The sequence below is a fragment of the Orcinus orca genome, chromosome 7 (assembly GCF_937001465.1).
Source record: "Orcinus orca chromosome 7, mOrcOrc1.1, whole genome shotgun sequence".
Taxonomy (NCBI): domain Eukaryota; kingdom Metazoa; phylum Chordata; class Mammalia; order Artiodactyla; family Delphinidae; genus Orcinus; species Orcinus orca.
In genome coordinates, this window is record NC_064565.1 from 55880934 (window position 1) to 55893683 (window position 12750).

Genomic DNA, 12750 nt, shown 5'->3' on the forward strand with positions numbered 1-12750 from the left:
CACTATTACATTTGGTTTTCTTTGTTAAGGCTCTTTGTTTTCTTTTTTGGCTGGCTTTTGTTAAATGGACTGTGTTTGGCTTTTTGTTGACTTCTCACATGAGTAACAACTTGAATTCACATAGAGTAGTCCTCAAAACTAAAATTTCAGTAACAAGTAATCAGTTCTCTAACTGCTTTTCGTGTTCAATGTTATAAAGAAGATACCTCAGGATTTCTGAATTTTGTTTCTTCATCACAGAAACTCTTCATGTGTCTGGGTAATTGTAGAACTTTTCTTTTTCCTTGATTCTGAAATGTTTTACTAGAATCTGCTGATATATTGGTGTTTTAAAATTAATTTTATTCCTATATTATGGTAAATACTTTAAATCTATGCCCAAATTTTATCTTCAGCAAAAATTTCTTCTATTGTATTTCATTTGTTCTGCCCACTCTCCCTCCCTCCCACGGAAATGCTGTTATCTTCTAGTTTGAATTTTGCTGTCTGTTCTCTATCTTTGTCATCTTCTTTCACATTGTTGTTAGTATGTTATTGGTTTTTCTCTTCTGCAGCATATATTACTCTATTAGCTACCTTCGATGTGTATTTTAATTCTTCTAAGAAACCTTCAATACCCTTAGTTCTCTTCTCACCTTTGATAACTTTCCTTTCTTCTGATTTCACCACGGTTAGGAAATCAGACACACCTCTGCTTACACGTGTACTGTAAGTCAGACAGAGCAAGTATCAGCTTCACAACTCAGATATTAGCAAGTGTTCTCTTAGTGAAATAAAGAGGTCAAAGTACTTTTTACTTTATTCTATAGACTTATTTATTGATGACAGTAGCATCATTATTTTCAGTCAATTATTTGCTTTTTAAAATTTTTTATATAAATTTTAAATGTTACTTTCCATTTACAGTTATTACAAAATATTGGCTATATTCCCCATGTTGTACAATGCATCCTTGACTCTGTCTTACACCCAACTTGTTCTTCTGTGTTACCTTTCTCTTTAAAGTTACCCTAAACATTAAACACTGTTTGCAATCTCAGTTGCATCCAAGTCTCCTGAAATAGCACATTGTGAGGTCAGGCGACCAATGTTCCTATCTTCTTCCCCACACATCCCTAAGTCCCTAAGTAAGGGACTGTCTTATCAACCCTACAAATTTACATCAGGTGTCATCAGCATCAAGATAGGAACAGATAGGTGCACTGCCTTATAGTGTACTAGTCAGGAAACATCACCTTGTTTTTCAGATGAGGAAATTGAAAGACACTGACTTAGGAGGTTAAGAACCAACATGGACACATGTTGGTTTGTTAGCTGAAGGTTGGTTTTCTATTCCACGACCCTACCTGCGTAGGCAAAGTTACTGATGGGAAAGAGAGAAGGAGAGAGAGTGAGAAAAAGAGAGACAAAGAGAGAGATTAAAATGTAATGTTTTTTCTGTGATCAGAATAAAAGGCTACAAGGCAATGGAATCCAAATCTCTTAATACTCAGGCAACTGATTTCCTGACCATTAATCTTAGGCATTTTCCAGTAGGATGAAAATGATAAAAATCATTTGGAAATATTTCGAAAGTAAATACTCGCTGTAAATTTTTGCAAAAATAAACTGCTGACTTTCTGTTAAGATTAATAAAATAATAACATCTTTAATTAATAATGTGCAAAATGAAATTTATATCTTAATGTGGAAAAACTTCAGTGGTTCATGTTCAATAAAATTTATATAGTGACCATTTACAACAAAGTAAGAAGAGTACAGCTGAACATAAACGGAATTCATCTGTGCAAATAGATAATCCAGAGAGGAAAAATAAAGATATATTTTCTTCAGCATGTGAAAGACTTTCAGTAGTTGGTGGGAATCTCTTTTTATCAGGATCAACTGGAGGAGTGTACCTTTGTGTAGATATGAGGTTTTGGAAGACAGCTGAATTTTAAAAACTAACTGACATTTATTGTGAACATATCAGTTTCTACAATCACAGTATTCATATGATACAATGTCTTATTCCTTTATATTTTTTTCCTTTAATACTGTGTGAAATAAAATATAAAAAATAAATATTAAAATTTAAAATATATATTTACAAATTTTATTAAAATAAATGAAAATTTTAACTGAATAAGAAGTCCTTAATAAAAAGCAAATACTCAGGGAGTCAAAAAACAAATGATTTTTCATTTTTCCTGGGTCGCAGTAGTTGTTCTCAACTGCTGTTGTGTACAGAAATCTTGGAGAAGCTAATAGAAAGAACAAACAATGTAATAAGATGGTTCAATGTGGGGACGGGGTAAGAAGGTAGGGAGAACAGGGCAGGGAAGGAACAGCTTGGTGGTGGTCTGTTACCTGGGGTTGTCTGGGACTTGGTTCATTGTAATTCAATCAAACCGATTCAAATAACAAAGTATACCAAAGACCGCTAACCCTGTGAGTACAAAAGACTACCAGCCCTAAGGTGAAAGGCAGGGGGTGTATGAATGAGTGATAAACATATCAGAGCTCACACATACACAGATATACACAGACACACCATATACTGGTTGGTTCCAGAAGGAGCCCTTGAAATGATTTTGTAATTACAATTCTTTAAGAGTGAATAGTAAACCAACAAGCAGAGTCATAACAGCAAAGAACACTGGATAAAATAAGAAAAACTAGTTTTGGAACCAACTCTGGCACCTATATCTAAATAACCATCACATTAACCAGGGAGAATCCTTAGGTTTCTTTCACATAAGGAAATATTTAGACATGTTTCCTTATGCCTAAAAGGAGTTGGTTAGACTAGGTGAGACTGTATCAGCTCTAAGACATTTCTGTTTCTAACAACTGTTATTCTGTGATCGTGCAATCAGTCTTTTGCTCTGTTTGCAAGTATGTAATTCCTAATACCCTGTATTTTTGTCAGGCTTACATGGGAAAATATAAGATGCTCTGGAACAACTGACAAAGCTTTTTTTTAATGGGACTATTATTTCTTTCTTATGTTACACATGCCTCTATGGAATAAAAGGAAAAAAAATCCACAGTCTATAATTCTCATAGCATTCACATATTTTAGATTTATCTCCTTGAGCGTTGAAGGGTAGGGAGAGAAGCAAAGAGCAATTTTTAGACTTGCCAAAGATTTAGTCAAACCACCAAATCTGACACTTACTAATTGTGTGATCATGGGAAAGTTTTTTAACTATTCTGACTCTCCATTTTCTTTATCTAAAAATTTTAGAAAATAATAGAACCTACCTCATGAGGATGTTAGAGAAGTAAATGAGATGATGCTTTTATAGCATTTAGCATAACTCCAACACAATGCTTCAGGAAATGTTCATTAACATTATGTATCTCTTAATAAATACCTATTGTTCATCAGAATAATTGCAGGAGTAGGAGTGGGGACAATATTTTAATTTGTTGTTTGCATAAGCATATGCTTCTGTGTAGGCATTTTGTAGCTTTGCTTGAAAGCTTGAAAAAAAGAGGGTGACCATGAAACTTGGAAAATACCATGGAATGTTACAGTCTGTTTTCCGAGACCAGATGTTTTAAGTGCCTTCACTGTTCCTAAGATGATGCTATTTTCTTTTCAAAACCTGAAACGATGCTACATTTGTTTTCAGTGACTGCTGGCCCTAGTAAGCCAGCGAGTGGATTTGCAGAAGACAGTGCTGCGCAGAGAGAGGGTGCGTCAGACCTCCAGGAGGTGGTGTCCTTGAAGGAGCGGATGGCGAGGTACCAGGCAGCTGTTTCCAAGGGTGACTGCCGCAGCTTCTCCACCAACGTAAGCTGCTTCTAGTGCTTCTGCATTAGGCAGGCTGCTTGTCTGCCTTTCATATGCCTCCTTTACATTGCAATATAAGAATACTACTGGACAATGGGATAAAGTAGAAAAAACACAGAAATAGTGTGTATCAAATCCAGAGTATCTGAAATTAAGCTTCAGCTCTGCCACTTATTAGTTGTGTGAACTTGAGCTACTGTCTTAACCCTTCTCTGAACTTCAGTTTCCTTAACTGAAAAATGGGAAAAAAAACATCTACTGCAGAGCGTCTCCGTGAAGAGTAAAAGAGATCATTTACGTGTAAGCCATAAGGCACTGTATAAATGTGTTACTACTGCCATAATTATCATTTAACCTATAGCTATTCTCCTTGGGAAGGTTGGGAATTAATTTCAGATCTTAATAATGTGGATCTGCAGGCTGCCCTCCTTGGTCTCATGTATAGTTCATTTAAATTCACTGGCAGTATAATTTCTTTTGCTGTTCTCGTTTCTCTGTATGCCCTAAATCCATTAGAAGTAGCTTAATCAACATAGAAATGAGGGAGATTAGCAATGTAGAGAGTCTGCTAAACCAGTTATGATTACAGGAAACAGCAGGATTCAGTAAGACCACCAGTTTTTAGAGCGAATGCATAATAAAGTCATATTCAAAAGAATTTGTTGGGTTCCATATTCTGTGGCCTTCAATCCACAGGATTTGATAAGTCATTTTATCAGTAGTAGCTTTATAGCTTAATGGAATATAAGGATATTCTTTTATAATTATAATCTCCAAATTAGCAAAGTTGTTCATTTAACCAAAAGAGAAAGAGAGAGAGAGAATAGCCAAGAAGCCTGGTATTCTAAAATAGCTACCCTGAACATTTTTCTTTACAAATCATTCAGAGACAAGAATGACTGTGCCAAACTCATTAACAATGTTGCAATTCTAGATGACATTTGAGTTTTTACATAGTTATTGAAATACATTTCAGGCGCACCATAGATTTTGAATGAATGTACAGAAATGACATAAGTTAACTTCATCACTTCCAAAACAAATAGTATCCCTCCAGCGCCTCCGGCCAGTCTTCTTACATAGCACCCCCTGCTGGATCATTAAGGAACTTTACTACAAATTAGTATTCTAAATTGGAAACATGATCCTTGGTGAAACAAGCTGACTTTGAAAATACCTAGTTAAAGACTGGTTGTTTAGTAAGCAATCTTTTATCTAGGAAGACTTTTATCTTGCTAAACACTAGGAGAATATACCATAAAACAAATTTGTATAAGGAATGATTCGTATTTATTGTGTACTAAAAGGAGAATATTTAAATTGGGCACATAAGGAAACTAAATTATCTCACTATTTAATATAAAAATTTAAAATTTTAATGCTATTCTGAAGAAATTCTACATATAAGGAATTTAATAATCCTTCTCTTTCCTGCGCATTTACAGACAAAACAAATTGAGGGGCAGTGATTTATAGTAGATATGCAATTAGACAGGGACAAAGCCAGACTAGATTCCAGTCTCTTGACTCTAGTACTCTTTCAACTATATTCAACTGCCTCCTCTTATATAAGAAAGCATCTTTGGTCCAGAAAAAGTGCCCTACTGTTTGGTTTGGCCCTAAGCTAATAAATATTTTGAGAAAAATGATCACACATATTGTCTCAGAGAAATCTTGATAAATATCTAAAGTAAAGCAAAATAGCTGCCTTATTTGGTCAGTTGCATCAAATGTTTGTTCAATCAAAAAATCATGGAAATTGCTTATAACCAAATTTCTGTCTATACAAATAAACCAAATATTTTATGTGCAAAATTTGGAAGTCACTGATTTGGCCCCAAACTGAATCCATTATATTTCAGTCACATTGAAGTAGTTACTCTTTGTCCTAGATCAGTTTCTCTTTGTCCTAGACTCAGGCAGATGGCATTTTGTTGAACCTAAAGGAAAAGGCCTGCCTGTGAAAAGGCATCGGTCCTCAGAAGCCCCCTAGAGGAGAAAGGAGAAGTAACATTTGTTAGGCAACAAAATAACAGGTTCTGTACTGTGCAGTTTTATTTCCTTTATCTTTTTAAACACTTGCAAGAAATCTGTGAGAAATATATTGCTATTCCCAGTTTATAGGAAAGAAAACTGAGGTTCAGGAACTCTAGCCCAAGGTTTTAAGTGTCACAACTGGGATTAGAATTACTGTCTGTCCAACTCCCCAGATTGTTATTTCTATTATGCCCTACAAACCAAGAACAGTTCTTTGTAAAGGAAATTGCTGATTCTGTATGGAATATACTTACCTAGGTTTCAGTGTTATGTATTTAAGTTAACTTATTATTAAAATAACATTAGGTAGGTTCTGTATTAAGTATTTAAATTAACTCGTTAATAGAATAATTATCGGCATATCCATTAAATTCCAAATCTTGTTTCTGTGTCCAAGAATAAGAAACATAGAATAAGGATAAACATTTTTTAAAAGGTTCGACACAAAGCAATCTAAGTTATGTGGTCATTTACAATTACATAGATTAGTTGGGATGTTAGCACATGGTGGTTAACAAGGCAAAGTGATCTCAGTCTGAGCAAAGAAACATCACTCCAGCTCATGGCCATAGGCTTCTCCTTGAGTAAGTCCTGCCATCTTACATATGTAAACTTTCCAAGCTGAGCTGAACAAGAAGACCTCATCGCCACTACTAAATAAACTATAGCTCAAAGGACTTTCTCCCTTAGGCTGGAGAGAAGCATCAGGAAGGCTGGGGTCATGGTTGTACTACTAGTAAAAATAATCAACTGTATGCATTTTTGCCTGTGTAACATGATCTGATTCCAAAGCACAGTGCTAAAGTAAATGAATGGATATATCTGTTTTTTAATTCATTTAGTAGATAAGAGGCAACCTGATCAGTATAGGAACTGATATTTTTGTGTAAACGCACACACTAGTAAAGTATCTACTCGTTAGCATAATTAATGAGGCTTACCAGATTAATTTGCACATCATTTGGACACTGTTTATAGTTGGAAAAAGTAAGTTTCTTCTTAACAAAATTTGCCTTAATTTCTGTAATTTAATATTTATATATTATCTGCATATGATCAATTGAAGAAGGCCATTTATGTAAATTAAATGGCAGAGGGGGTAAAAGAAATATTGTAGCCTTAATTCACCCTTCCCTTTCTTTATCTTAAATTTCAAAAGAGATGCCATAATTTCTAATGACTTTAACATGTATCAAGTGACAGTAATTGACCAGGATTTACATGTGAAGTTTGTTGCAGAATTTGATAGAATGTATCCCTTCTTTCCATAGAGTCAATGTGCATATTCTTAAATATTTGACAGTCCCTGTAACTAGGGAAAGGTTATGAACTTGACAAAGCAATCACTTGAGTATTTGCTAGTAATTCGGATAATCCTGAATATTAATTTCACCTCCAGTATTTTGGAGTATGGAAAACCCCAATTTAGTAGCTGTATTTTTAGTATTTGTTTGAGGAACTACATATTTGGGTGAAGATTGCAGGATCCCAAGAGTCCACAGTCCAAGGTATGGGAACCTCAGCTCACAGGCATTCTGTTACTCTCAGGTCTCAAGGCTTCCAGGGTTATGTCAGGACTAGGCCAGACCTCAGGAGATCTCCTGTGCAAGAAGTGTCACTGAGTCTCCTCCCAGTTTCAGGTGGACCTGGATGTATCTTAGAGGAAAGTGGGCTGGCCTGGGGCCTGTTTGCTTGACAGTTGTCATCCCATCTGGGCTTGAGTGCCCACTAGGCTGGGGCATGTGCTGAATCATCAAAACCAAAGCCTTCGAATTACTGCACTTCCCACAGGGGCATAATATCTGACAAGACTCCTCAGTGATTCAGGTTGTTCTAAATGACACCTACTGGAATAGGCTTTCTCATTTGTAAAATGCCAATGATAGACCTGAATCCTTCTAAACTTAGACATCCCCACCATAAATGACCGTATCTCACAGAACGTGAGAAGCATCAAGTGACAAAATATATGTAAATACATAGAAAATCACTCAGCACTACGTATTAAGTAGTTGTTATTTTTACTAATATTAATGTATAGTAATAAAAATATGCTCCCCAAAATAGCTTCAAAGCTATTTTGTTCATCCTTAATGATTTAAATACATTTTAGAATAAGTCAAATGTTTTTTAATATCCTTATTAATGTATTACCTATATAGACATTTGGAATTTTAATGACAACTTTATTGTGGATTAAAATTGAATCAATTACTCTAATTTCTGCTAGTCTGTGTATTATGAGAGAAATCCATTCTAACAGACCTAATCTCCAGACATAAAAATCTATCTGAGATAAGGAAAATTAACTCAATATTTTAAAGATCCTTCTGACTTTATATCAAAAGACTGATACAGGAAAAAACAACATGGAGAACTTATTTTTATTAAGGTTTTCTGTAATAAGATCCTCCTGAAATAATTGTGTATGTTAATATCTTTTTAATATACCACTCAATAATTATCAACCATTTTTTTAAAAAATAGCTTGAGAATCCCATCCTGAGAAGATGTCAAGCTGAAATTCCCTTTTTCTTTCCTTTTTCTTGTCTTAGATGCTGGAAGAATCAGAAATGTGCACAGTGCCTGGCGGTTTGGCCAGAGTGAAGAAACAATTTGAGAAGGACAAAATTGCTTCTTCCTGTAATACCTTTACTCAGTACCAATACCAGCACCAGGACAGATCTGAGCAGGTAGTACTACTATTGGTAAAGGATAAATCGTGTCTGGTTGAAATGCTTTCATTTCAGTGCTAATATAAAACACACATCCCTGCCCTCTTTGGTGGTATATTTATTTTCATTACTCATTAACAAGAATTGTAATTTTAAAATGTTTTAGAAAAATCACGGTTAATTCATATCAATGTATTGATTTATTTACTTGGAGCATTTTGCCATGTTTCTAGGGAATCATACTGGAATATTTGTTCTCTTGGCTTCTAATGTCTCAAACAAAAATGAAAATTAAATAGCCTAGGTTAGTCAACAGGTAAATAGAAATGTTGAGCACAATATTTACATTGAGCCTCTGCCTTTAGGTTATAATTCATGATAAACTATCTGTTATTTGTTTGCATAGATTAAATATGAAACATTATTCAGCTGCGTATTGTGATGAGTTTTCTGCTTTCTTCAAAAATCACCAAAAATTGAGTAGTGGAAACCAGATGTTATATAAAACTGCATAATACAACTTCTAAATGCTATCTTATATAAAAGATTCTTTCCCATTTCATTACTCCATTGTCCTATATTACCGAATATTGTCCTGGGTGATGATTTTTGCATGTGAAAATCTAAGTAATAAAACTCATTAGAGTAAGCCTGGCACTTTGGAAAATAGTAATTGCACTGTAAACAGCTGGACTTAGGCCCAGGTTTTCCAGGAGGAAGAAAGTAACTGGGGTATTTCTGAAATGTTGTAGTCAGAGATAAACATGGGGGTTGTTTTTGTTTTTTGGTTTTGTTTGTTTGTTTGTTTGCTTGTTTTTTCAGAAAACTCCCTAGGGTATTTAGAGTTGCCTAAGTGGTGGCTATTAAGGCAGTTGGGTTTGTAAGGTTGCGTCAGGGGCAGTATATCAGATAGATTGATTAAAAGTCTGGTATGTGGAATATTATTTGTTTTCTTTTTCTGGCTTTGAAAAGTAAACAAGAAAAAAAATGTGCAATGTAAGTTGCTCACAATAAGTTTACGGTAAGATTTCTTTTAATTTTGCCTAAAGGAAATGTAATATAAATAAATTAAGATTGGATATACTTGTGACCTAATGTATAGCTCTTGCAACATAGGATTCTAAGTGAATCAAGTATATGTGTTTACTTGAAACTGATCAACCACATGCTATATAGTCATCATTAATAATTTAAATAAATCCTACGTAAAAGATAGGTAAAGTATTTCCATATCCTTTATTTTGCAGGAAAGCGGTGTGATAGAGTGTAAGGGCTATGGGACTTGTAGATCTGAGTTCACACACTACCTCTGACATTTATCAGCTGAGTCCCATAGACCCAGGGCCATCTTCATTGTGGGCAGTTAAACAGGGCTCCATACTTAGAGGGGCCTTGCACTTAGTTTCATGCTCTGCTGTCATCTTGAAATTCTTAAGATTTTTGAATAATGGACCGTACATTTTCATTTTGCACTGGGTGTAGCAAATTATGTAGCCAGTACTACATAGTCCAAATTCATAAGCCCCTCAAAGTCTCAGTTTCTGTTGAGTTATGATGGAGAAACTGATGAGTGTTTTGTCTATCTCATGAGGTGATTGTGGCAGTCAAAGATGACAAAGAGCAGTTTCCATGAAAGCATTTCATCATCTGTGAAACTTGGTATCAGTTAGGATGCTTTATATTGAAAAAGACCAAAAACTCAACCACAAGAGTCTTAAACCAAAAGGAACATTACAGATTCATAAAAGTGCAGTCTTGTGGAAGGAAGGCTTGATGTAAGTTCCAGGGGTGTACTAGAGCAACTGGCTTGTACCAACTCTTTGATTATTAAATTTTCAGGAATTTTGCAAACCAGATAATACTGTGTTAATAGCTTGAAATCAGCCATGTTGAGAATATTTATACCAAGGGAATTGTCAAATGCAAAAAATCAGGGATGTCCCTTCCCTTCCCTTCCCTTCTTCCTTCCTTCCCTCTTTCCTTCTTTTCTTTGAGAACCCATTGTGAAGCATATATTACCTTACCATTGATGTAATTAAGGACTCACAGTATGTCTCTAGCGTAGTAGCTAAGAGCACTGGGATGGAGCATGATCACCTGGGTCCAAATCCCTGCTCCTTCACTTATTTATTTTTTTATTTAATTTATTTTATGTATTTATTTTTGGTTGCATTGGGTCTTCGTTGCTGTGGCGGGCTTTCTATAGTTGCAGCAAGCAGGGGCTACTCTTCGTTGCAGTGTGCGGGCTTCTCATTCTCTTGTTGCGGAGCACGGGCTCTAGGCACGCGGGCTTCAGTAGTTGTAGCACAAGAGCTCAGTAGTTGTGGCTCGCGGGCTCTAGAGCACAGGCTCAGCAGTTGTGGCGCATGGGCTTAGCTGCTCCCCAGCATGAGGGATCTTCCCAGACCAGGGCTCGAACCCGTGTCCCCTGCATTGGTAGGCAGATTCTTAACCACTGTGCCACCAGGGAAGCCCTCCTTCATTTATTAGCTGAATGACATTAGGCAAGTTTCTTAACTTCTCTGTGTCTCAATTTCCTCAATTATAAAGTCAAGATTATAATAGTACCCACCTCATAGCTTTGTTAAGAGGATTAATTAAGCTGTTTTTGTAAAGTGCTTAAGACTGTGCCTGGCCCTTTATAAGCACTTCACAAGTGTTTGTTTAAAAAACTGAGTATCTCCTTGATCATATTTCTTCTTTTTTACCTCTCAGCCTCACTTCCTCTGAGCTGGCCCCATTCTCTCCCAGGTTTTCCCCAGAAAGGAGTAAAAACGATGCAGAGAAAGAGTGAGAATCCTTTTCCCAGAAGCCCCAGGGAAAGAAACCTTACAGGATCTAATTGGTTCTAAGTGGAATACACATGCTCCCCCTAGAACTAAATTGCTGTAGCTAGAGGATGCTGATTGGCTGAGGCCTCTGTACCTGTTTAGCTACGTGGAAGATCTCAGCATACCCTTATGAACAAAGAATAAATGAATGCTGGGTAAAAACAAAAACAACCAAACCAGCAAATATATATATATATTTGCAAGCTCCTTGCAAATATAGTTTATTATTATAAGCTGTAGTTCCTTCTCTGTGACCATGACATACTAAAGTGTGTGCGAGTAATAAAAAAACATGTGCTAAAAATCTGAATATCTGCATGACTCTGGGCCTGTAGGGACGTCTCTGAACTTCAGTTTCATTATCTACATTTAGATACACTAATAATACCCCATAATTCCATGAGGAATAACTAAATCTAAGTCACAGTGCAATGCAATATAAATAAAATATAAAGGGAATATATGGAAGGATAAACGAGTAAATACCATTTATTGAACTGTATGCAGAAGTCTGTAGGAAAATGAAAGAAAAACGTCATCTGTATCTTAGAAAATCAAATGACTAACTTATACTCCTTAATGGAAATTTGAGATACATATCAGATTTGGTTATAGAGAGGAAAACACAGAAAAATCATGTCTTAGATATTCACTTAAACTTTTAAAGCTATCTGAATGCATTCTAAAAATCACTTCTTTTATCAGCAGGGATTGAGAACAAAACATTTACTGGTAGACAGACAGTTAACTCTGTCTTACCCAAGTTATTGTCGGCTCTGAGGGTGTTTTCAGTCTTTATTGAAAGTACTTGAGATTTAGCTCTCTGCTAAGTCTGCCACTGGTCAGAAAAATATTTATTTTGCTGACATATAAAAATTAATATTAGCTTGGAAATCAAGTTTAATTAGAGTTAAAAGAAAGAACATTTGTTTTGGATTTCTGACAATATTTAATATCACAATTAGTAATAATTTCATAAGGTGTAATAATTCAGTCCAGTCTGCCTCTTTCCTTCCTAATGTATTGAAGTGAGCTATTTCAGGGTAATTAGCTATTTGGAAACAGTTTTCTGGGAGATCAGCAATGGGACTAAACAAGTTTTGAAAATTAAGCTATCTCTGAGGTTAAAGGTCCCTCTGTTTTTTTATTGATTATTTCATACCTATTGAAAAAGAGGTTCTGAAATAGGGGGGAAAAAAGGAGGTACAAGATATAGGAACATTCGTTTATGCCAGACATTTTAAACTTGGAATGATGTCCTATTTATGTGTTCTAAACTTATGCTTTATGGTTCTGCCTGTTTAACAGTTACCAGCATCACTGCTAGCCTGTGGAGTATCCTTATGTAAATTAGAAAAAGGAGCTACTCTCAACAGTCAGGGCCCCTGGGTGAAGGATGTTTGGGGTGAGGGTTCAGCTTCTTAGA

At 35.5% G+C, this 12750-nt stretch overlaps 1 protein-coding gene across 2 annotated transcripts in view; it reads left to right on the forward strand.

The window, feature by feature from the left end:
- Positions 1-3628: 3628 nt before the first annotated feature.
- XIRP2 (xin actin binding repeat containing 2) overlaps positions 3629-12750 on the forward strand; it is a 45996-nt gene continuing 36874 nt past the window's right edge. For both annotated transcript variants that reach the window (XM_049712291.1, XM_004267258.3), the window contains exons 1-2: positions 3629-3781; positions 8374-8511. In XM_049712291.1, coding sequence (XP_049568248.1) covers positions 3725-3781; positions 8374-8511 — 195 coding nt within the window. In that variant the 5' untranslated portion in view covers positions 3629-3724. The remainder of the gene's footprint in view (positions 3782-8373; positions 8512-12750) is intronic.